We start from the raw sequence: 25,760 nt of genomic DNA, 5'->3' as shown, positions 1-25,760 counted from the left end.
ATGGAGCCGAATACCTGTAAAACTAGTGAATCAGAGGAAGACTATAATGAGGAAGAGGAATCTGAGGAGGAATGTATTAAAGAGGAAGATACCATCCCTTCTAACCCTTCTCATGAGGCACTCTTAAAGGCTGACTACAAGGCATTTAGGAATGCAGTTTCCTTAATTATTATAGCCAAGAAAATTCCAACTGACCCACAGGTGTTAGAAGATGGGAGAAGAAAGAAAAAGCTGAAACGCAGGTAACAATTCCCTGCACTTCCTCACCTGCCAGGTTCTGGAATCATCCCCTTAGCTTCCCCTCAAGCCTTTGGGAGGTTAAGTTTGAGGTCTTCCTTTTAGCCTGAAAACCAGAAAATACAGGAACATTACCAACATTTTGGTGCAAAACAAATATAAAAAACACTGGTGTTGGCTCATTTTGGCATTTATTCAGCTTGCATAAAATGGTCTTTATGCGGCTTTTAAGAAAAAAAATCTAATGCAAGCAATTGTTTTATGTTGAAATTTTGGACTGCCTCTTTTTTTTAAAGCTTTGGCCTCTGGTGATTCTACTACATACATGAACAAATGTAATACCGTATTACGGCACGTACAAGCATGCACATGATCATGGGTGAAGTCCCTTTAATCTGTCCTGTTTTGCTTCCACTTTGCCTGTCTGCCCGTGTATCCACTTGTAGATTCATGTATATTCCCGATAATGCAGGACTGTGTATAGATAAAGGTAATAGTGTTTACCTCTGCAATCTCTGTCTATATTATTTGTGTGTCCCTTTTTCTGAGTACCTGGAGGTCTTTGTCCTTTCCTTCCAGCCTGATTTCTGTTCTTTCCTCTGTTCTAGACCTTTAACCATCAATCTGACCAACTGTAGATATGAGAGTGGTAAGTGGCCAGCTAGTCTTCCACACCATTGTGTGCTCTTACTCTGGGGATAATCCCCTAACTGGGTTCCTAACCGGGTTGCAAGGCAAAGAAGAGCTGCTCCGTGCAAAATCTGTACTGAGCTTGCGGAGTGCTTCCTGGCTCAGCTACTGACAGCTGTGGGGCGTCACTGTTTTAGTCTCAGGGTGATAAACTAACAACAAAATAAAGGCCACAAATCACTACTACTTCTCAACCCTTCCCAGTTTAACTAGAGAGACAAGACCAGATTTAGAAAGAGTTGTTTTCTTTTGTTTTTTTTTTCTTCTCTTTTTGAAGAACCTTAGGTAAAAAATGAAAAAATATTAAATCACAGCTACTTTAGTCATCTCCTTTGTTCCCTCCTATCCCATTGGCATTAGGGAGCTCTGGTGGCTTAGTGGTAAGAAGTTTCATGCCAACCCAATGGCACACAGTTCAAATCCACCAGTTGCTCTGTGGGAGAAAGATGGATGATTTCCCCTCATTTGGTTTACTGCCTCTGAAAACCCACTGGAGGGTCAGGTGTGTGTCAGGTCCAACTCCATGGCACACAACGACCACATCCTGACATCATGTCTGAACATGAGGTGACTGAGAGCGTGAGGAGTCAGTGTAAACTTTGGTAGGGACAGCTCTGCAGGGCACACATAATCCTAACTGAGGAGATCGTCCTGACTAGAGCCGAGCACCAGGCTCTCGTTTTCTTGGCCACACATTTTGGAGAGGCCCAGCCAGCCTCATAAACTCGGAATTGTCATGGAATTGTCTGCAGGTCACTAACCTGTAGAGCTGAGGTAAGAACTACCTCCGTCCTCAACCTGCCGTGTCAGGTCAGTCCCAAACCAGCTAACTCTAGGGCTTGTTGTTGGTGCCCAGGCTGCCACTACCCGCTTTCTTCTCTCTATAGTGCGACGGGCAGCACAGGTATGTGGCCTGAAGGAGGTGGGGGAGGACGAGGAGTGGACCGTGTACTGGACGGATTGTTCTGTGTCACTGGAACGAGTCCTGGACATGAAAAGATTTCAGGTACCGGCTTCCTCCTGACTAAGGCCTCAGGCTAAGGCTTAGGCTTCCCACCCCCACCCAGGAGCCTGAGTTTTCCACTCAAGTGGCTATATCCCCACGCGGTGCAGGAAAGAGCACATCCAGACACATTGCTCCAACGCTAATAGTCTTCTCTTGGGTCTCTGGAGCTTCTGTGCCCCCCACCTCATTATTTGTTGTAGAGGCCCATTGGCTTCCCTCTGGGCAGGTTCATGGGTAACAGCAGGGCCAGCTGAGTAGTCCATCTCCTAAGAAGCTTAGCTAGCATCCTTCATTCACTAAGAGACACTGTGAGGTGCTTGCTACCTGGCAGCAAGAAAGTCAGGAAATGTGAAGCAAGGTCCGTAAGAAATATATAGATTCTTCATTTAAAAAAAATCAGCTAAATGAGTCATTGTAATGATTAGCAATAAAACATTAAAAGGACCCATAGTTAGGAGCTCTGGTGGCATAGGCCGTGGCATGTTGTGCTGCCAACAATGACGCTCTATAAGCGTGTGTGTGTGTGTGTGTGTGTGTGTGTGTGTGTGTGTGTTGAGGAGCCAGGAAGGCAGTTGTTAGGTATTGCTGACTAGGTATTGACTCAGACCAACTTTGTGTACAACTGAACAAAACGTGGCTGGATTGTGTGGCTTCCTTGCAGTCATTGCTATATGTGAGTCCATTGTTGCACCCACCATTTAATCTATCTTGTTGAGGACCTTCCACTTCCTCTTTTTATAAAACTACTTTACCAAGCATGATGTCCTTCTCTTGTTATTGTTGCTGTGTACTGTTGAGTCGGAACTGACCCACAGCTCTGTAAACTCCAGTGGGTTTTCAGAGGCAGTTAATCACACAGGAGGAGATTGCCCATCCTTCTCCTAAGGAGCAGCTGGTGGCCTCGAACCACATGCCTTTGGAATTGCAGAACAGCTTCTTGCACTAGGCTACTAGAGCTCCAGTGTCTCCTAATAACATGTCCAAAGTGTGTGAAACAGAGTCTTGTCATCCTCTTGTGTAGGGAGCATTCTGACTGCCTCTCTTCCAAAATGGATTTGTTTGTTTGATTCCATGATTTATTCAATATTATTCACCAACATAATAACACAAAAGCATCAATTTTTCTTTGGTTGTATTTATTTATTCTTCAGATTTTCACATGTGTATGTTGTTGTTATGTGTCGTCAAGTCACCTGTGACTCATAGCAACCTATGCACAATAGCTCTGAATCTCGCCCTACTCTGAGCCATTCTCACTGCTCTGACACACCTACCCCCATTGCCACAGTTACTGTATCAATCTGCCTCATCTAGGTCTTCCTTTCCTGTGCTGTCACCCCACCCTTCCAAGGACAATGATAGCCCAAAGTATGTGAGATAGAGCTTCAAAATCCTTACTTCAAAGGAGCACTTTGGTTCACCGTCTCCAGGACAGACCTGTTTGTTCTCTTGGCTGTCCATGTTCAGTATTCTTCTCCAGCACCACAATTCAAAGACATCAATTCTTCTTCTGTCATGTGTGGTCATTGTCCAGCAAATTATTACTTGCTTAGCAAGTAATTTTAAAAGCTATGGCCTGAATCAGGTGTGCCTTAGTCTCTAGACTGACATTATTGCTCTTTAGCACTTCAGAAAAGTGCTAAATCTGACAGCAAATTTCCCTAATGAAATTCTTTTGCTTTCTTAACTGCTGGTGTCAAGAGTGTTGATTGTGGAGCTGACCAAGCTGAAATTGATAATAACCTCAATTTCATCTCCATCTATCATGGTGCTGCCAATTGGCCCAGTGTGAGAATTTTTGTCTTCTTGATGTTGAGCTTCAATTCATATTGAAGACTACAGTCCTTGACTTTCTTCAGCAAATGCTCAGTTTCAGCAAGCAAGATTGTGTCATCTGCATAATATAGGATAACATAGGTTGTTGATGAGTCTTCCTCTAGCCCTGATGCCACATTCCTCCTCATAAGTCCAGCCTCCTGAATGAGGTGACTTAAAATACCAGCAGGTAGGGGGTTGAAGAGACTAGATAACATAATCTGTTATACAACTAACTTTGGGAAAGAAGTCCAGAAGAAAACAGATACTGAGAGGCTTTTCCCTCCCCCCTTTTATTAAATTCATTTTAATGAAAGTTTACAGAGCCTTAGGGTTTCCAGTCATTCATTGTTGCACTTTTCTCCCTACCCACCCTCTCCCCCCCAATTCATTCTTCTCCTTGAAAAGAAAAAGAAAAACTTTTTCATTGTTATGAAATCCCTCCCCCCAACTTCACTCTACTATCCAGCCTTCACTCTGGAATTATATAGTGACATTAATACCCAATCATATATCCCTTTTGAACAGTTCTCTCCCTCATTTATTTTAATACAATATACATCATTCTTCCCCTCCTTTTCTGTCTTCTCTCAACCCTGATGTCAGTCCTGTTTTACATCAGTGGCCCTATGCAATATTTGTCCTTTTGTGACTGAGATATTTCACTCAAAATAATGTCCTCCAGGGTCATCCATTTTGCATATTTCATGAGTTCCTTGTTTTTCAATGCTGCATAGCGTACCAGAGGTTCTCTATCCATTCGTTTGTTGATGGGCACTTGGGTTGTTCCCAGCTCTTTGCTATTACAAATAAAGCCGCAGAAAACATGGGTGTGCATGCTGAGAGCTTTTAAGAAGCTCCAAAGAGCTTTCGGGCAGTGCCTCTGGACTCGGTTGAGGGTTGAGTTCACGTTGCTGATACTTGGATACTTCAGGAGTGAATTACATGGAATGAATTTGGCTTGAATATTTTTGGTTCTGTGGTGAACTCAAGTTGCTAGTGAACTTTAGAGCTGCTGCTTGGAAGACATTCTTTCTCAAGTAAAGCTATATAGAAGAATTTTTTGGATAGTGAACTAGTAGGACTGAAAAACCTGTTGTCTACTGCAAGAACACCAGGAAAGCCAGCTACAGACGATAATTCTAGAATACTGAAATTGGGGAACTAAGAAGAACCTCACATAATGGCAAAGAAGGAGCAGTCAGGTTCAAACATGAAAAAAACTCAGCATACTCTGAATAAAACAGACCAACAGTTCGCCCCTCTGATTATCCCAGAGTCAGGAATCCAGAAGTTATTTGACGGTGTGGAGTATTTCCAACAATATGTAGCTTGGAAATTACAAAAGCTGAAAGATAGTTTAGAAACCACAAATAAAACGCAGTAAGCAAGATTATTACTACCATATGGAAAGAGAACAACCAGCACATACAAAGAAGAGCTTTCCACAATGCTGAGGGGGCTGCAGTCAAGTTCAAACATTATGAAAGGACAAAACAAGCCTTCTTGTAGAAAAGCAGACCAGATAGCCCATCCAGTGACTCTCTGACAGGAAGCCAAAAGAAATATACTGATATGGAGTTAAGTGAAATGAAACATGAGAATGAAAACCACATATCAAAACCTATTATGTGGTAAAACCAGTCTTCAACCCCATTTATAGAAATAAACATTGTAAAAAAAGGATCAGAACCATGGAACTGAAGACCATTAGGGAAAAATAGACATAAATTTAGGAGTTTTGGTGGCTTAAGTGCTAAGGAGTTGTGTTGCCAAATTGGGCTCTCGGTTCTTAAACACCAATTGCTCCATAGGAGAAATATAGGCAGTCTCCTGCGTGATCTTTCTGCCTCTGAAAACCTCCTGAACGGCCAGATGTTTGTTCCAACTCAACAGAATACCCAACAGCCTACAGTATGGATAAGCTCTCACACAGCCATAATGTGCAACCAACAGAAGATAAAATGTTTGAACTTTCTAGAAAAGAAATCCTTATATACATAAAATATCTCCATAAAGTGTGGGGTGTCCTACACACTGGGAAATATTTTGTGAACTTCATAGAAAGTTGCCATACTTCAAAGGATTGATTCAACTGGCTTTTAGGAAACACTACACTACTTGGATGAGTCTACAGGACATAGTAAAGCAAGCCACAAATGAACTAAGTGCTGTTGTACTAAGAAACACTATAGAAAAGTTTAGATAGAGGAAATATGGTGGAGGTTTTTCACCCAGAATAGTGTGGGGAAATACATAATGAACACTGTTGAATTAAGGGTTAGAAAGGGTACACACAAGTATAGAAGATTGACAAGGGAAACTGACTATATAGGTCAGTGAGGTGTAGGGGAAGCCAATTTTATATTGTATCCTTACATAATGTGCTTTTTGAACCAAATGATGTTTGGTGAGGCTATTTGGGAAGTCAGAAATGGTTTTCAACTGAATAGTGGCAACAGGTAATTTTTGTTGTATGTAAATTAAAACTCAATAAATAGTACCATTTTAAAAAAAAAAAGAAGCTTCAAAGAGCAAGCGTGAGAACTTTTTCTATACCAGACTTTCTGGATGACACAAATAGTAACATGCTCAGCTGTTAACCAAAAGGATGAAGTTTCAAGTCCACTCTGAGGCTCTTCAAAAGAAAAGCCTGGTGATTGAAAACCCCCTGGATCACATTTCTACTCTAACACTTATGAAAGTCATCATGAATTGGCATCAACTCCATAGCGACTGGTTACTGTCAGACACTGTATTAAATGCTCATACATTCTTACCTCCTTCAGTCCTCAAAACCTGATATCCCTGTGTTACAGGGGAGGACACTGAATCCCGGAAGTACTGAGTCCACACAGCCAGCCATTGGAAAGCCTTGAGGGATGCTCCTCTTGGCACTGAGCAGCGCAGAGTAGCCAGGGATTCCTGATCGTCACTGAAAGCCATGTCGTGTCACAGTCCAGCGGTTCATTCCCTCATGCTGGCTCTGAACTTCCCGATCCCTTTTGCATTCTTTGGGAAATATTCTTTGTATTACTTGCTTTGTGCAGTATACACCTATTGTCCCTAGAGAACTACTGTCTGGTGGGCTATTCTTGGTAGTTGCCATGATTTCCAGTTCATGGAGGCTTTGTGTGTGCTGTGATCTTTCAGAAGCGGATCTTCAGGCCTGCCTTCTGAGGCACACCGGGTGGGTTTGACCTGGAAGCTAGTAGTCAAGTGCTTAACTGTGCCACTAAGGAACTCTAGTTCTAAGGGATTATGTAAGGTGGCATGGAGGTCTAAGGCGTGACTAACATGCCACCTTTCTCAGTGACCCTCATTTCCTCAGTTTGGGTGTGCATGTTGGAAAGACGCCAACAAGGGGCCTCTCAGTTGCCTCAGGGAATCTTCTGTATTCACCCTCAGATAGTCATAGGTATAAGGCTTACCTCCACTGTAATTTCTGCCTTGACTTTCTCAGTCTTCCTCACTGCTGCTTGGAATGCCTGGCTCCCAGGAACCATCACTTACTGTGGGGGTAGTGTAAACACTAGCTTTGTTGCAGAAAATCAACCATTTCCCTGGAATGACAGAAATCTGCCGCAAAGATTTGCTGGCTCGGAACCTCACCCGCATGCAGAAGCTCTATCCTGCTGAGTACAACATCTTCCCCCGAACCTGGTGCCTCCCGGCAGAGTGAGTGAACCCGGGTTCATGTGGTGAGCTCCTGGGGGAGGAATGGGCTCTCATCCTGGGAGTTCTCTCTAGACTCTGCCCTTGTGACCTAGGAGTATCTGAGGGGTGGAAATAGAACCAGAGAGCTTCAGCTGGTCAAAGAAAAGTGGGTCTGACACAGCAGGTTCTATGAGGAGCGTAGAAGAGATAGGATGAAAAACTCCAGGGGCCCAGGGATAGCATGACACACAAAACCCTTTTGACCAGCCCCTCTCTACACGTAGCTACGGGGACTTCCAGTCCTATGGTCGTCAGCGGAAAACCCGCACTTATATCTGCAAGCCAGACAGTGGCTGCCAGGGACGAGGCATCTTCATTACCCGCAACCCCCGGGAGATCAAGCCAGGAGAACATATGATCTGTCAGCAATACATCTCCAAGGTAAAGGGGCCTCAGGACCACTAGGTCCCCCTACTTCCAGCTCTGGGGTGCCCTGCCTCTCTCAAAGCCCGTGGGGAGCTGGTTTTAGGCCCCTATCCTTTCTGTGCGGTCCCTGAAACCTTGGAAGTAGAATGGAGCTACAGTTCAGAGCCAGCCTCTCTGGATTTGAACCTAAGCTTTTTCACTTCCTCAATGTGTGTGACCCTGTGCAAGTTTCTTATTCTTTCCGTGCCTCAGTGTCCTTGTCTGCTAAATGGGAATAACAATAGTAATGACTTCATATGGTCAATGTCCAAATGGAACGAGTTATTGCCTATTATGGATTTGAAACAATGCGGGGTTCATAATAAGCACTTGAAAATCATGTCATTATTCTTCCTTATGGATTTGCATGCTCTCAGCCATTCCTCATTGATGGCTTCAAGTTCGACATGCGAATCTACGTCCTGATCACGTCCTGTGACCCTCTTCGGATCTTCATGTATGAGGAGGGCCTGGCCCGCTTTGCCACCATTCCCTACAAGGAGCCCAACAGCACCAACCTGGTAAGAGAGCCAGGGTGGCACCCCCTTCTCCCCCGGCCATTGAGCACTAAGGTTCTGTGGAGAAACTAGGAAGAGTGGCCTGTCTTTGCCACCATTGAACAGTGAATGACGGTGAGTGAGCACAGACCTGGCAGGAAGGGGAGCATCTGGTGGGTGGTGACTGAGGAAAGGCCAGCAAGTGGGGGAACTTAGCACACCTTCTTTCCCAAGAGCGTAAAGGACAGCCCTCGGGTGAAGTTTGGAAGTTGTTTCAAAGCCTAGAATGACACAGGAGAGGAGCAATCCAGGGAAGGGATGGCTAATTGAAAAGTATCTGACTGACAGCGCAAGGCCCCTCTCCTCACAGGATGATGTTTGCATGCACCTCACCAACTACGCCATCAACAAGCACAGTGAGAATTTTGTCCGGGATGATGCTGCGGGCAGTAAGAGGTACTCCCTGCTCTTATTTCTTCCTGCTTCCTCTGCTCCTGAGCCAACAGTTTCAGCAACTTAAACGAAACTCAAGCTTCACAGACCCTGGCCCCATGCTTTTCCTTCCAGTGCAGACCCAAATCTCACCTAACTACCTAACCACTGCTCCAAGTTGTCATCCAGTTCCATTCTGACTCCTGGCCACACCGAGTGTGCAGAACAGAATGGCTCCTGAGGCCTTTCAAGGCACATTTCCAGACCTGTCTTCCTAAGAGTCTCTGGGTGGGTTTGAACTGCCAGTCTTTCATCTAGTAGTGTCATTCTTAACCATTTGCACCACTCAGAGAATCCTTGTAGGCAGCTTTATAAAGCACAGGTCTTGGGCATAGGGTTCAGAGTAGTATTGAGGAACCCCCTACCTTAGCCAGACTCCACTGGTTTAGAAATTGGGCTTCCTCTGAGCACTGGGCCTCACAGGAAGCTGTCAACACTCAATGCCTGGCTTCGAGAACACGGCTATGACCTTCGAGGGCTGTGGCGGAGCATTGAAGACATCATCATCAAAACCATCATCTCGGCCCATGCCGTTCTTCGCCATAACTACCGAACCTGTTTCCCCCAGTATCTGAGTGGAGGTACATGTGCATGTTTTGAAATACTTGGTTTTGACATCTTGCTGGACCACAAGCTGAAGCCCTGGCTGCTGGAGGTAAGGATAATCTCATATATAGAGGATGCCTTGAGCAGGGCTTGGGGATAGATGTCCACTCAGGTAGTATGATAGTGCCCCTAGGGTGGGTGCGACCACTTAGGGGTTTATCAACAGAAGGCATAAGATTCCTACACTTTTGACAGACTGAGTCCAGTCTTGGTAGTCACTAGCCTGAACCAAGGGATCTAGGTTTGAATCCCATGTGTTCCCACGGTAAGCCTTGTCTTTAATGACACTGTTTTTTATTTTCTCTCACCACCCTGTAAACTGGTGGGATCTCCAGAGAGGTCTCTGTGACAAAGTATGTGACCTCTGTGAGGTCACTGGAGAGGGATGTGTCTCTTAGACCAGTCAGGCCTGTAAGAGGTCATCAGCTATTCACATGGTCTAGGAAAGGGGTGGGAAATGATTCCTCCTGGCAGGTAAACCACTCTCCAAGCTTCACCACGGACTCACATCTTGATCGAGAAGTGAAGGATGCTCTTCTCTGTGACGCCATGACCCTTGTCAACCTCCGGGGTTGTGACAAAAGGAAGGTGCTGGAGGAGGACAAGAGGCGAGTCAAAGAGCGGCTTTTCCAGTGCCACCAAGAGCCAAAGGAAGCCAGGTGCGTCAGCGGCCTCACGTGCATAGTGGGACCTTTGTCTTTATTCAATCCTGAGTCGAATCCTCCTCTAGATGGAGAAGGCCTGGGGCTGGTTAACAACTTAAAAAAAATTATTTTTGGCATAAATTATATATTCACATGGTTGAAAATTCACAATATACAATGAATGGTCTCTCTCTTATCCCTTTTCCCCTAGCTCTACAAGCTACACATTTTTTCTCTTAGGAGACTGTCGTTCATACATATCTTTTCAGAAACATTTCATACACATATAAACACATTCATAAATTCTTTTTCTCCCTTTGTCTACTCAAACAACAGCATAACTCACTCTTCTGTGCTCTGCTTAGCAACATATTTTCAGACACTTCTTGTACTAGCACATAAAAAGCTTTCTGAAGTTTAATTAGGTGGGTTGGTTAGTTGGTTTTAAAGTTCTTCCAGAAAATGGATTCTGAGAGGTTGATAAGAATGAAACACACATTTTGGTTGTTCAAAAACAGGGAACTGTGTAAATGAGTGCTGATTGCCCATAGCTGTGACTGTGAGGTAGGTTCTAAAGATGGTAGCTTGTTAGCAATGCCAAAATTATTATTTGGTAATCTTACATAAAAATAAATTGGGAAATACAGGGCTGTTTTTATAATAGCCATTCTCCCCTGCTTGCTTGGGGATGAACAGAAACAGATTGTATGTCATTCACAAGAATATCCTTCAAACCTGGTACATAGCAGGCACTCAAATGTTTGTGACAATAAGAATAAATTTTTCCTTGAGCATTTTCACAACCTTTGCCTGTGGATGTCAATGTTTTCCGTGGGGCAAAAAATATTGAAGACCAAAAGAAATAAAAGTACAATCCCACAGTGAAATTCTAGGTGGTTGTTGTGTGCCTTTGAGTTGGAATTGACCCATAGCTGACCCTCCAGTGGGTTTTCAGAGGCAATTAATCACATGGAAGGAGATTGCTGGTTCTTTTCCCTTGGAGCAGTTGTGGATTGGAACCAGGTGCCTTCAAGATTGCAGTACAGCTTCTTACCACTAAGCCAGCAAAGCTCCCTAGGTGCTCTGGTAGTTATTTTTAAATGTTTTTATGTGATTACATTTTTATTTTGAAATGGATATGTAAGGAGGAAAATGAACCCATGAGTGGCAAAAAAGAGGTACAAATTCAAGAGATCCTGCCTTAGTTGCAAAAATTTTCAAAGGTTTCCTTCCATCTTCTTTTTTTTTTTTTTAATGATTTGAAAAACATAAGCTTATGTTTATTGGCTCTGGTGGCCTAGTGGCAAGAAGTTGCGCTGCAATCAAGGCTCACTGTTGAAGGCCACGAGCAGCTTCTCAGAAGAAGGGTGGGCAGTCTTCTCTTGTATGAGTAACTGCCTCTGAAAACCCACCAGAAGGTCCGTTATGGGTCGTTCCAACTCTACAGTACCCAACAACAACAACTTTACTTTCAAAATGAAAAAATATTGTAACATTGACTCTTAGGATGTCAAATTACAGAGGAAAATATTTTCTAGTCTGATTTTGTTGCTTAGTTTATAATCTACTGCTCTTTTGTTTACCTGAATGTGTGCTTATAAATTTTGGGGTGTTTTTTTTTTAAATCTTATAAACTCAAAATTCTTCCAAAATTGGTTGTTTTTTTTGTTGATTGCTATCAAGTTGAGCATGACTCATAACACCCCTATGAATAAAAGGCCTAAAGCCTTTCTATAACTATCATCATTTATCAAAGTTTATTGAGTTACAAGAGGCATGTTGTTTAGGAAGTGGATGCCACTCCTGCTTCCAAACCTGTCTTACACTGGGAAATTTACCAAACACTTCCACCATGGGTAACCGTTATGGCATTTGACATACCAATGGCACAATGTTCAGCATCATAGCAACCCCAGGTTACCTCATTACAGCATTTTGACAGAAGAGTGCTGTATCACTTAAAAATATGGAATGCTTCATTAATTTACGTGTCATCCTTGCTCAGGGACCATGATTATCTTCTTTTTATCATTCCAATTTTAGTATATGTGCTGCTGAAGCAAGCCCCCAAAATGAGTATAAATAGAATTATACTACTTTTACTTGGAACAGTTTATTCATAACTACATACTTAGATCTGTTATATTTTTGTTGTTGTTATTATATGATGGCGAGTCACCTGCAACTCATAGCGACCCTATGTACAACAGCCCTAAACCCTGCTCTATCCCTTGCCAATCTTGTTGCCTGACACACCTATCCCCATTACTCCAGTCATTGAATCAATCCAGCTCATTGAGGGTCTTCTTCTCTTGTGCTGTCCCTCTATCCTCCCAAGCAAGACGTCCCTCTCCAGGGACTGGTCCCTCCTTGCAACATGTCCAAAGTATGTCAGACGAAGCTTCAGAATCCTTGTCTCCAAGGAGCAGCCTGGTTTCATCCTCTCCAGGATGAAATTGTTTTCTTAGCAGTCCATCGTTTATTCAGTACTCTTCTCCAGCACCACAGCTCAAAGCCATCAATTCTCTTTCTGTCATCCTTAGTCATTGTCCAGCTTTCTCATGCATAGCAAGTGATTGCAAAGACCATGGCCTGTATCAGATGTACTTTAATCTCCAGACTGACATCGTTGCTCCTCAGTACCTTGGAGAGGTCTCTGACAACAGACTTTCCCAATGCAATTCATCTTTTCATTTCCTGCCTGCTGGCACCAAGAGTGTTGAATGTAAAGCCAAGCAAACTGAAGCTGTTAACAATCTCAATCTCTTCACCATCTATCATGATGCTGCCAACTGTTCCAGTGGTGAGAATCTTTGTTTTCTTGATGTTGGGCTTCAATCCATATTGAAGGCTGCAGTCCTTGACCTTCTGCAGCAAGGGTTTCTGGTCCTCTTCAGTTTCAGCAAGTAGAGTTTTGTCATCTGCATAACACAGATTGTTGATGAGTCTACCTCCAGTTCTGATGCCACACTTTTCCTCATAGAGCCCAGCCTCCCAGATAATCTGTTCCGCATATAGATTGAAAAGATATGGAGATAGGACATGTCCTTGGTGCACATCCTTCCCAATTTTGAACCATGCAGTGTTTCCTTGTGCTGTTCTGACAACTGCCTTCTGGTCTAAGTATAGGTCTCACATAAAGCACAATCAAGTGTTCTGGAATTCCTATTCTTCTCAGAGTCAGCCACAATTTGTTGTAATCTACACAGTCAAATGCCTTTCCATAGTCCATGAAACACAAATAGACATTTCTCTGTCTATAAATATAACAAAGTTCTATTTTTTTAGTAAAGTTTTTATTTAATACTGGTTTACTTACAAAGTTTGTATACATTGTTTTTCACACTGTATCTTTGCCATTTCCTTTACCCATGTCTCCCTCCACCCATCAAATTATGCGACCCTATGATTATCCCCCTGCCCATCCTCGCCCCTCTGTTCCTACCCTCCCCGCCTTAGATCCTCATACACGTTTTACTAATTAACATTCTATTTCTACAATAATGGTCTTAAACAGTATTTATCCTTATGGAACTGAGTTATTTACTTTAGCATAATGCTCTCTAGTCTCCCCCAAGTTATGTAGTGATTTTCAAAATCATTACTCCTGTATGCTGTATTCTATCGTGTGAATGTACCACAATTTCTCAATCTATTTTATTGTGGTTGGACATTTGGGGTGTTTCCATGGTCTTGTGATGGTGAATAACACTGCTGTGAACATTGGTGTACAAATCTTCATTTGTGCCTCAGTTCTTATTATCTTGGGGTATATTCCAACCATTGGAATATGGTCATATGAAATTTCTAGGTTCATCTTTTTGAGGAAATGCCAAACTGCCTTCCAGAGTGGTTGTACCATTTTACAATCCCACCAACAGTGTATAAGAGTTCCTATCTCACCACACCCTCTCCAACATTTATTATTTGCTGTCCTGTTAAACTTTGCCACTGCTTTTCATTGTGGTTTTGATTTGCATCTTTCTTATTGCCAGTGATTTTAAGTGCTTCTTTTTTCTTCTTCCAAAACACCTTATTCACTAAATACTAAAGAAATATGGAATGCTTCACAAATTTGCATATCATCCTTGTGCAGGAGCCATGCTAATCTTCTCTGTATCGTTCCAATTTTTTTTAGTATATGTGCTGCTGAAGCGAGCACATTTTGAGCATTTCTTCGTGTGTCTGTTGGCCATCCAGATGTCTTCCTCTTTTGTCCATTTTGTAATTGAGTTATCAGTCTTTTTCTTGTGGAGTCCCTATGAGATTATATAAACTGTTGATATGATACCCTTGTCTGAAATAGTATTGACAAATGTTTTTTCCGCAGTCAGTTAAGTTTTCACTCTGTTGGAAAATGTTTTTGATGCACACAGGGATTTAAACTTTAGAAGGTCCCATTAATCAACTTTATCCTCTCCTGGTTGTGTATTTATACTATAAGTTGGGCCTCCTAAGCTTGGTTCTGCTTTGTCTCTTATGATCTTTATGGTTTGGGGCTTTACTCCCAGGTTTCTGATCCACCTTGAGTTGATTTTTTTGAATGATGAGAGCTGTGAATCCTGCTTCAGCTTTCTGCACCTCTATCTTTACTTTAGGTTTCGTATTAGCACAATTAAATATTCTGGGATTCCCATTCTTCTCAGAGTCAGCCACAGTTTGTTATGATCCACACAGTCAAATGCCTTTGCATAATCAATGAAACACAGATAGACATTCTTCTGGTATTCTCTGCTTTCAGCCAAGATCCATCTAACATCAGCAACAATATCCCTAGTACCACGACCCCTTCTAAACCCAGCCTGGACTTCCGGCAGTTCTCTGCTGATGTGCTGTTCTAATATATGGCAGTAGTCAGAACAGAGCAGGGTAACACTGCATGGTTCAAAATTGGGAAGGGTGTACGCCAGGGATGCATCCTGTCTCCATACCTTTTCAACATGTATGCAGAGCAGATGATCCGAGAGGCTGGGCTCTATGAGGAGAATTGTGGCATCAGGATTGGTGGAAGATCTATTATCAATCTGTGTTATGCAGATGACACAACCCTGCTTGCTGAAACTGAGGAGGACCTCATGCACTTGCTGTGAAGGGTCAAGGACTGCAGCCTTCAGTATGGACTAAGGCTCAATGTCAAGAAGACAAAGATTCTCGCCACTGGACCAATTAGCAGCGTCAGGATGGATGACGAAGAGATTGAGAGTGTTCACAGCTTCAGTTTGCTCGGCTCCACAGTCAACACTCTTGGTACCAGCAGTCAGGAAATCAAAAAGCGTATCACGATGGGAAAGTCTGCTGTTAGGGACCTCTCAAAGGTACTCAGGAGCAACAGTGTCTTTCTGGAGACTAAGGTGCGCCTGATACAGGCCATGGTCTTTGCAATCGCTTGCTATGCATCAGAGAGTTGGACAATGACTAGGGAGGACAGAAGGAGAGTGGATGCTTTTGAGCTGTGGTGTTGGAGAAGGGTACTGAATGTACCCTGGACTGCCAGGAAAACAAACAGATTCATCTTGGAGAGGATTAAGCCAAGCTACTCCTTGGAGGCAAGGATTCTGGGGCTTCATCTGACATACTTTGGACATGTTGCCAGGAGGGACGGGTCCTTGGAGAGGGACATCATGCTTGGGAGGGTGGAGGGACAGCGCAGGAGGGGAAGACCCTCTATGAGATGGATTGATTCGGTGACTGGGGTAATCGGGATGGGTGTGTCAGAGGCGGTGCGGTTGGCGCAGGATAGAGCAGGGTTTAGGGCTGTTGTGCATAAGGTCGCTATGAGTCGGAAACGACTCGACGGCACATAACAACAACAACAACATCTTTACTTTATGTGCCTCTAAATATTCTATAACAAATATCTATTATGCTCATGACCAGAAACCTCAAAATTTGTGGTAAACTGGAGTGCTAGTTTGTGAGTATACTCCTCGGCACTTAAGATGCAAAGCAGATTTTTGGAAGTTAGTTTTTTAGTTAGTTAGATTTTTGAATGCTAGTTTTCTAACTGTACCTTGGGGAGCATGGCCAAAGATGGACTGGGCAACATTTACTACCTGTGCAGGCAGGGGCCCCTGAAGGCCAGGAAGCTAGTAGTCTGCTTCTAACTCACACTGAGCTTGGTTTCCACAGGCGAGAACAAACTCAATCGTTCTATGCAGCCTTGCAGGACCAGGAACAATATGAGGATTCCCACCTGGGGGGATACCGACGGATCTACCCTGGATCGGATACAGAGAAGTATGCACCCTTCTTCAAGCACAACAGCTCCCTCTTCCATGAGACTGCTGCTTCCAAAGCCAGAGAGGAATGTGCCAGGTACTTTGGTCAACAAGTCAGGATGTGATCTCAGTATTTTTCTCTCTGTACACTTGTTATCTTTGTTATTTGTTGTTGCGAGGGAACCAATTCATAGCCGATCCTCAGCATGTTTTCAGTGGCTATAAGTCACATGGCAGGAGATGGCCCATCTTTCTCCTGTGGAGCAGCTGGTGGATTAGAATGACCTGCCTTTGTGCTGGCAATGCAATTCCTTACACCCTAGGCCACCAGAGCTCTTGAGTAGGAGCAAATTCATAGCACAGTGGAGTCAGAAGCAGACAAGCAAGGAAAAAAAGAATGGAGCTATACATTTTATCAGACTCCTAATGACTTTTTCAATTTACCAGGTCTCTCATTTACCCCTTATTCCTCTTCCAAGAAAAGAACATAATTTCTTCCTCTTTCCTCATCCCTGCTTTCCCTTATTTCCTTTTCCCCAACACAATTTCTCCAATGTCTGAAGCTCCTGTGTCTTGTCAGGCAGCAACTGGAAGAGATCCGCCTAAAGCAGGAACAGCAGGAGAATGCGGACATTAAGAAAAGAAAGGAAAACAAAGACCAGAACCAGGGGGAATCAGCAGGGGAGAAGAGCCGACCCAGGGCAGTGCCTCAAGGCCTTTTCACCCAGCTGGTTTACAGGAACCAGACCCAGGATAAACAGGTGCCAAGGGTTTTGTGGTTAATGCTGGTTTTGGCAGGAAAATTGGCTGCTCCTAGTAGAGAAGGGCATCAGCGGTCCTCCGCCCCACTTCCTGCCATTGCACAAGAGAGAGATGGGTGATCAGTCCATAAGTTAAATTTGATCTTTTTGGAATGGTGGCGAGAGAATGGAGAGCAAAGGGTCAAGAGTAACAGGATGAAATGGTGTGAGTAACGTGCACTAAGGCCAGGGAGTGGACAGAAGTAGACTGGGCAGGGATGTTGTAACCGTCCTTCCTGATGATCTGAGACTTGGCCTTGATGATCTTGCATTTATCTTTCATGTTTCTTGTAGCTGCTGCCGGTACACCAGGACACGATGCAGCCTCAGGAAATTGTGGAAGAGGAGGAGAGGGAAAGGACCAAGGCCCTATTACAAAGGGAGAAGCTCATTCGAAGCCTTGGTATTACAGAGCTGCTCAGCCGCATGCTGCATCCCAACCAGGCAGTCCAGAGAAAATTATATGCATATAGGGTGAGGATCCTTCTGAAGCCTCCCACAGAACAAGGGAACGAGGGTTATGATATTGGCACATGGATGTGGTCATGTTACAGGAGGCTAAAGTGATGGCGTTGGGAAGTGGAATCTAGGAAAACAATGCATGCTGGGCCTTGGGAGAGGGTCAAACTCCTTTGTTTCTGGTATCCCATCCAGCACAGTGCAGCTCCCAACCTCCTCACTTGTTGTTGTGGTTATGTGCCATCAAGTTGCTTGCGACTCATATTGACCCTATGTACAATAGCCCTGAAACTTGCTCTATCCTTTGCCAACCTTATTGTCTCTGACACATCTACCCTCATTACCCCAGTCACTGAATCAGTCCATCTCATTGATGGTCTTCCTTGCTTTCTCTCCACCTTTCCAAGCATGATGTCCCTCTCCAAGGACTGGTCCCTCTTTGCAGCATGCCCAAAGTATTTTAGACGAAGCATCAGAATCTTTGCCTCCAAGGAGCAACCTGGTTTTATCCTCTCTAGGATGAACATGTTTATTCTCCTGGAAGTCCATGGTATATTCAATACTCTTCTCAAGCACCACAGCTTCTTCTATACTCCCATGTCATTGTCCAGCTCTCTGATGCATAGCAAGTTAATTGTGAAGACTAGGGCCTGGATCATGCACACCTTAGTCTCCAGATTGATTTCACTGCTTTTCAGTACCTCCTCACTTAGAACAGATTTTTCCATGTATACTTTTGTCTCAAAATTTTAATTTAGAACTCGTGGATGACAAATAAAAAGGCTCACCACCCTTCTACTCCATCTCAAAATAATAATTCAAAATTCAAGGCTGACAAATAGCAAGGCCCAACACCCTTCTCTGTGGCTTCTGTGTAATTCTCTCCCTGTAACTGCCAGTGGTTCTAATGGGAGATAAATACACAGCCTTAAACCAACAAAACGGGTGCTGCATTCACTAGTCCTTGGGCTGGTAGCAAATTCATGTGGTTTTTCTGCTGAGCCTCAATGAAGTAAGTAGTTAAAATAGTTGTGGCTATAATCTACAACAAGTTTTTTGCTTTGTTACCTATTTCTTCCAACCTCAAAATAAATGTAAGGGGCTGCTCTTCTCCTTTAGCCTAGATTATCCCAGGATGGGCTGGGCAGTCAAGAACTGCAATCTATGAGTCTGGTCCCACTGGTATTCTTGAGAGGGGCCTCCAAAGACCAAGGTCTTCCTCATTTCCTGCGTCCAGTCCCGACCCATGAATTGATTCCCAGGATCTTAGAGCCACTACCAAGCATGAATGCTGCAGTTCCACATCATCCGCAGTATCATCTACTGCCTAAGACCTACAACTGGACAGAACCAACAGTCAAAGGACCCTGTTCCCTGTTAATGAAGAGATTTGGGAGGCGCTGCTTTCCCAATGCCAGAATCTCATTCGCTTGCCGTAAGTATATGAAATGCATCAATGTTTCAGCTGGGATGCTCTCAAAATATAGCACTCTAGGAGTGGGTGTAGGAATAGGAAAGGTAGCAGATCTGTTTATTTTCTTCCTTCCAGACTTTAGGTGGAGTGTTTTGGATGAATATTCATCTAAGTGTTACAGCACTGGTCTGTTAGTTTGCTATAATGGAGTAACTTGGGGTTGAACTGATGCTGAATGCTGTGCCACCGGCATGTCAAAACGCCATAATGGCTACCCATCATGGACAGTATTTGAAGAAGTTCCCAGATTGATTCAGGTTTGGAAGCAGGAGTGGCATCTATCTCCTAAACCACATGCCAATGGAAACTCTATAAACATAGAGAAATGATGATAGTTATAGTACAGGGTTCAGGTTTTTTGTTTATTGGGTCACTATGAGTTGAGCTTGACTTGACAGCACTTAACAACAACATAACAGACTCTAGGAGGAGAGAGTTCTGGTGGCCTAGTGGATAAGGAGTTGTGCTGCTAACCCAAAGGCAGATGGTAGGAATCCACCAGCTGCCCTGTAGGAGAAAGATGAACAATCTTTTCCAATGTGATTTATTGCCTCTGAACTCTCAGTGGAGGGTCAGCTATATGTAGATTCTGACTCAACAGAATGAAAGAACAAGAAGATTTTGAGCCCACTTGGTTCTGCAGATGAAGTAAGTTTGAGCCCACCCAATTCCCCTCAGAGCAGAAAGATGGAGCCCAGTGTTATAAAGAGTTACAGCCTTGGAAACCAGATGAGGCCGCTTTAGTTTGTCCTCTAGGGTTGCTATGAATTGGAACTGATTGCAGTGGGATTGTTGCATTTTATTTACTAGTTTCAAGTGATAAAAATGGTAAAAATATACAGTCACTGGGCTAAAAAAATAGAGAGAGTGCAATTGCAGCACAGAGCAATGCTGAAGGGAAGCATGAGATGTCTGCCATTCCTGTGTTGGGTCTTAGCTAGGGGAGAGATGAGGTGAAGCTCTTCTGTGTGCACCAGCTCAGGGGAACTCATGTTTCTACTGCAGAAGGACAAGCCAGCAGAAGGCTAGAAGCCATAAACCACGTCCTAGCCAGATCGGTGCCACCCTCTTTAACTGCGAAGCAGGGCTATCTTAAGTGCCCAGGAAGAGTGGCAAGTAATCCTTGGACCTTGCCCTCCATGGTGGACTCTCCGCACAGGGCAGCCAAGGATGGAGACTTCACCCTGTACCCTGCCTCTGCACCTGGGCAGCAGCGTCCCGGCACACTCCTTAACATCATCCAGCCCAGGTAAAAAGCAGGAAGCCAGCCCAGGACCCATCATCTCCTTGGAGAACTCACACAGGTTCCCAAAGGGACAAAGGACCTTTGCTACATGAAAGACTGCCAAGCTCCAGTTTGAAAAGTCCTCACCAGGAACCCTCTTTGCACAAGGCAAGATGCAAAGATGCCAAGACACTCTCTTTCTACACCCTTGAGATTTATTTTGGAATCCCTAAAGACTGAAAGACGAAGAGAAGCCTTGGCCTTTCAAGCTTGAGTCTGGGTTTACCGCTAGGTGATGATCTGAACCCTGGGTGCAGTTTGGGATTAGAGGTCATCGCGATCAACCAGAAATGCTTTGTCCAGAGGGGCTGTGTGCCCAAAACACCTGCCAGTTGCCATCCCCCTGTGGCAGAGGCACAGGTCGACCTGGGTGGCGGGCTGGGGAGGGAAGTCTTGGCAACCGGACCCATCTTTTATTAAAGTTCTATAACGTTTTCCAGGACCGTCATTGTCTGTGTTTGGGGACGCCTCCCCCTCACGTGCACAGACGTTTCTGTTTACACATGCCGCCCCGCCCCCACCCTCGCGAAGCTAGGAGGACGCGCGCGCGCGGCTGCTACTTCCGGTCCCGCCTCCTCGCTTCCGGTGCCGCGGCGTCCGGCTCTGCAGACGGGCTCACTCGGTCGTCATGGCGGTCTCTCCCAGCGTGTTTCTGGGCGGGCGTCTCCGCGCCGCTGTTGCTCGCTGTGGGTTTGCGACCCGGGGGGCGGCGGGCTCGGGCCCTGTCGGCCGCGAACCGGACCCTGATTCCGACTGGGAGCCCGAGGAGCGGGAGCTGCAGGAAGTGGAGAGGTACCGGCTCCTTCCCGGGCCCTCGGCCTGAGGAGGGCCCCGCGCCCCGGCAGCCCCCGCGGCCCCTGTTTCTTCTCACTTGCTGTTTGCGGCGCGGGGGCCCGCGTCCCTTCCCCACTCGTTTCTAGCGTTCGGCATGCTTCCGGGCCGTTACCGTTCTGTTAGATTTTTGAGACTCGAACCCGAGCAGTTCCCGCCCCGGTGGCGACCCTCGCTCAGAGAGGAGGGGCTGGGCGCCTGCTGATTTGCCTGAGGCTCTGCCGCCGCCTCGTTTGCTTCCACGCATGCCCTCTGCTCTTGTTCTCCCTCAGCGCCCTGAAACGACAGAAAAAAGCAATCCGGTTCCAGAAAATTCGGAGACAAATGGAGGCGCCGGGTGCCCCGCCCAGGACCCTGACGCGGGAGGCCATGGAGCAGATCCGGTGAGACGGGCCGCGGTCACGGGCGACTGCGGGGCGGCTTAAGCTGCTTATAGGAAGTGTGCAGAGCAAAAGTAGAATAATGACGTGAACCGCCATCGATCCCTTAGCTTTCACAGGTCCTAGGGTCGCCCCGAGGGTCCTTCCCGCAAAGGCAGAAAACAACCCCATGACTCATTTCGTTCATTTTTGCCGAAAAGGGCGATTGTGCGTGGCGTATATTTTCCTCCCTACACCTTTTAAAAGGCAAATTCCAGACACCTCAACATTTAACCCTTAAATAGATCATGATGCTTTAACCTAAGATCTGAACGAGGTTTCCCTAGTCCCGAGCGTTTTCCTGAAGACATGAGCCAGTAACCTGAAAAATTTTAAAGGAGTACTTGTAAAAGTCAAATCATTGTTGATTTTTTTTTCCCCAGTAGAGTAGTACCTTTCGTAATGACTCAAAAGCGAGACAGTATACATACTGAGAACACACAGTGTGCACATTGAATTTGCTGCTTCCTTTGCTGTGGTTACTATATCCATTAGGGATTTTTTTGAGTCCTCTTCAGGTCTCCCTGTGCAAATATAAGAAAGTATTCTCATAGGGTTTTACTTAAAAGCTCCTTAGTTCTAAGAAGCTGTAAATCTTTACAAAAGTGAAGATTTACAAAGATCATACAGAGCATTTGTTCTGTTCAGTGACTAAAATAAAGTCACAGTTGTTAGGTGCCATTTAGAACAATAGATCTGAACTTTGTCCTGTTCTGCATCATTCTCATCCCCTCTGTCATTCTCAAGCCCATTGTCACTTATCAGTCTGTCTCGTTGAGGATCTTCATCTCTTTTATTAACCCGCTGCCTTTCTCATCTTGATGACTTTCTCCAAGGGCTGAACCCCCCCTGAAAATAGGAGATGTAAGTGAAACTGAAACGTTTTATCATACTTGCCTCTGGTTGCATTTCCTTCAAGACAGATTTGTTCTCTTGGCAGTCATAGGGTATTCTTCACCAACACCACAATTCAAAGACATGATTTATGAGTACCATTCTACACTTAGCTTCCCCCCCCTTTTAAATATCTTTATTCTGTGAGGCATGAGTGCCCCATCTTTTATTTTTTTTAAAGAGACATAGTAACAATATTTAACCATTATTTCATGATGGGGTCTTTTCTACTCTAAAAATTATGAAGGATACTCCTTTGTACATACATTGTTCTCCCTGTCTGTATTTGTGAGTACATTCCAAGAATTAGGACTTCTGGATGAGAGGAAAGCTAGATTATCAATTTTGGGAAATGTTGCTAAATAGCCCTCCCATAAGTTATATGCCATTTTACATTCTCATTTGAATGATGCTGAAATTGAGATTTAGAATAAAGAGGATTTTGTGATCTTTAATCTTGTAGGTGTCTTTCACATCCTCTATATTGTCTTTTTGTTGTGGTGTACCCTTGGATCCGACTGGCACAGGAGGAGATTGCCCCTCCTCTAGCAGAGCATCTGGTGTATTCGACCAGTGCACCTTTGGGATTTCAGCGCAGCTTCTTGCCACTAGGCCACCAAAGCTCCCTAGCCCTCTGTTGTCTTGAACAACTACTTTTGGAACCTTGCAATTTGATACATAACACCTCTACCACTTTTTGTGGTCCTCAAATATGCCTTTACTTAAAAACAAAGACTGTTAAGAACTTAGCAAATTCTTGATCTTCCTTCTTGCATTCCAAAACTTGCCTGCACCAAATTATGTAGGGGAACCCTCATAGCCTAGAGGGAAGGGGCCTGTTTCTAACTGCAAAAGCAGACAATTTGAATCCACCATTTGCTCCATGGGAGAAAGATAATCTCCTCCTGAGGACTTAGACCTTCTGAATACCCATGGGAGGGCCATCTAGGAGTTGTTTCTGACTCAGTGGCACATATTAAATGATTATGTACTTACAGCTCAGGAAGTAGTTGCCATTTTCTTATGTGTAGAACCAATCCTCTGTATTCTAAGTTGTCTCCCCATTTACTTTCTCAGAGACACACATCTCTAAAGCTCTTTCTCAAACTTTGTGGCTCTATGATGACTCCCAAGCTCTATTCTTCTCCCCATTCAGAGTAGTAAAACTGCTCTCCATAAGTGCTTTCCTCAGTCTAGACTCAACTGACATTCTTGTCTTTATTCTCCTCAGTGTTTTTCAGCATTGATCTGAGAGACCACTTTTTAAAAATTCCTTACTCTTTTGACATCAGAGTACCATTTTCTTTATTTTCCTGCTTTTTGGGCTCCCTTTGATGCCTTTTAGAGTTACAGATTTTCTTACCTCATTCTGCATGCTTTGCTACCTAGTCCAGTCATTTAGTATGGCTTCAACCACACTCCTGTAGGATTACAATATCCAAAACTTTCATCTCCCTCATTGTTTCTGAACTTTGGATCTTTATTCAGCAGTGTACTAGGCATCTCTTCATGTCAAACAGGTTGCTCAAACTATGCCTGTATGGAATAGAACTTGTCATTGTTTGCCAGCAACTTAATTCCATTCGTTTGCTCTATCTTGCTGAATGGTCCCACTATTTGTCTAATCTAAAATCCTGAATCCCAGCCATAACACGTAAATATCCTGCGTCCAAGCAAGCCTTGACACTTCGTCTCTTAATATTTATTTCCTCACCAAGGTCTACCTTTTAGCCTTCTTAAAATATTTTTTACTCTCTTCACACCTCTGTTCTCACAGGTACTACATCAGTTAATACTTCTTTCTTCAACCCCTTATATGATCTTTCTAGCTCTGTGTTTGCAACTGAAAAGACTACCACCAGACCTTTAAAATAAAATATGCAGTTACTGTTCTATTACTTTTTTTAAAAAAATATTTATTTTGTGTGTGTGCGCGCGTGTACCGTCAAATCAGATCTTACTGGTACAGGAGGAGATTGTCCCTCCTTCCCCGGCAGAGCATCTGGTGGATTTGAACCTTGCGCCTCTGGGATTGCAGTGCAGCTTCTTGCCACTAGGCCACCAGAGCTCCCCTTAACGGTTCTATTACTTAAACATCCTTCCTTGGTTCCTTTTTGCCCTGGGATAAACTCTGAATTCCCCAGCATGACATAACCTTTCTCTTACTCCCACCATCAGCCAATTTTAGTTACTCTGAACAAAGTGATACACTGCTTTGAATTTCACATTCTATCATCAGAACTCCTTTCTTTCCTTCTTTCACCAACTTAGCACTCCTTTTCATCTTTTCAGACTAGCTCTTACTTGGACTTAAAGAAGTTTCTAGGTCATGATTGCCTGTCTCTGGGTCTTCTCAGCATCTTCTACTATAATCCCACGTGGTTAGTACATCTCTCCACCACCAAGTTATGTGCCCCTACTGGGTGTTCTCAGTATCCCGAGAAAGTTAACATGGAGTCAGTAGAAGGAATTCAGTTAATATGAAGTAATGTGAACTTACTCAGTAGTTTGGCTGTGGTGGTGGTAGTGGTACATATAAATAGAAGTAATTTAGCTTACCCATAATGAGGATGTTGGCAATTTTTTCAACTCATCTTTTCACCTGTTTATCACTAGTAGAATTAGTTAACAATTTTGATAGACTGAAGCCCTTATCGTGTGCTGTGGGTAAAGATTTTGGCTGCTAACCAAAAGCTTAGTGGTTTGAACTTGCCAGCCACTCCACAGGATGAGAATGCTTCCATAAGGTTTTTCATAAGCCTGGCAGACCATCTGGGGCAATTCTACTCTACCTTCGGGGCCACAGAGAGTCAGAACTAACTTGAAGGCAGTGGGTTGGCTTTGGTATTCTGATAAAAAATTTTACAGTTTGAAAAACTCCTCTTCCCATAGGTATTTACATAAGGAATTTGCTGAGTCCTGGTCAGTTCCAAGATTGGCTGAAGGCTTTGATGTCAGCACCGATGTGATCCGGAGGGTTTTAAAAAGCAAGTTTGTACCCACATTGGAGCAGAAACTGAAGCAAGATCAAAAAGTTCTTAATAAAGCTGGGATTGCACACTCACTCCAGCAGATTCAGGCCTCCGGGGATAGCACAAAGCTGTTCCCTGCAGGCCACTCTATACCAGGTTTGCTGCTGTTACCAGAAGGTAAAACAGCATCCAAAGGTTGTAGTGCCAGCACAACTTTGAAAGTGCTAGAGTTGAATACTCACCGTACAAATACACCAAGGAGACAGAAGAGAAGGGATGGCGGGATCCAAAGCCTTAAA

General features: G+C 44.2%; 2 protein-coding genes across 2 annotated transcripts in view; both read left to right on the top strand.

Moving 5' to 3' along the window:
* On the top strand, positions 1-20,581 carry TTLL13 (tubulin tyrosine ligase-like family, member 13). Its single transcript, XM_006885216.1, has 15 exons — positions 1-242; positions 846-886; positions 1,815-1,933; positions 7,296-7,426; positions 7,690-7,846; positions 8,248-8,391; positions 8,738-8,823; positions 9,283-9,514; positions 9,940-10,124; positions 16,239-16,424; positions 16,908-17,088; positions 17,422-17,601; positions 18,706-19,021; positions 20,066-20,309; positions 20,578-20,581. The coding sequence occupies exons 1-15, from the start codon at positions 1-3 to the stop codon at positions 20,579-20,581; spliced, it is 2,448 nt and encodes an 815-aa protein (XP_006885278.1).
* Positions 20,582-20,973: 392 nt separating this feature from the next.
* NGRN (neugrin, neurite outgrowth associated) overlaps positions 20,974-25,760 on the top strand; it is a 17,031-nt gene continuing 12,244 nt past the window's right edge. The window contains exons 1-3 of the mRNA XM_006885215.1: positions 20,974-21,137; positions 21,449-21,559; positions 25,382-25,740. Of these exons, the coding sequence (XP_006885277.1) occupies positions 20,974-21,137; positions 21,449-21,559; positions 25,382-25,740 (634 nt within the window). The remainder of the gene's footprint in view (positions 21,138-21,448; positions 21,560-25,381; positions 25,741-25,760) is intronic.

Source organism: Elephantulus edwardii, unplaced genomic scaffold (assembly GCF_000299155.1).
Source record: "Elephantulus edwardii isolate Elephantulus edwardi_28Jun2011 unplaced genomic scaffold, EleEdw1.0 scaffold00041, whole genome shotgun sequence".
In the NCBI taxonomy this organism is placed as follows: domain Eukaryota; kingdom Metazoa; phylum Chordata; class Mammalia; order Macroscelidea; family Macroscelididae; genus Elephantulus; species Elephantulus edwardii.
Note: the sequence above shows the minus strand (reverse complement) of the source record. Positions and strands in the feature narration are given on the sequence as shown.

Coding starts and splice junctions, on each gene's coding strand:
- TTLL13 (XM_006885216.1), top strand. CDS start 1: ATGGAGCCGAATACCTGTAAAACTAGTGAATCAGAGGAAGACTATAAT. Junction 7,427..7,689: donor ACCTGGTGCCTCCCGGCAGA/GTGAGTGAACCC, acceptor CTCTACACGTAG/CTACGGGGACTTCCAGTCCT. Junction 8,392..8,737: donor AGCCCAACAGCACCAACCTG/GTAAGAGAGCCA, acceptor CTCTCCTCACAG/GATGATGTTTGCATGCACCT.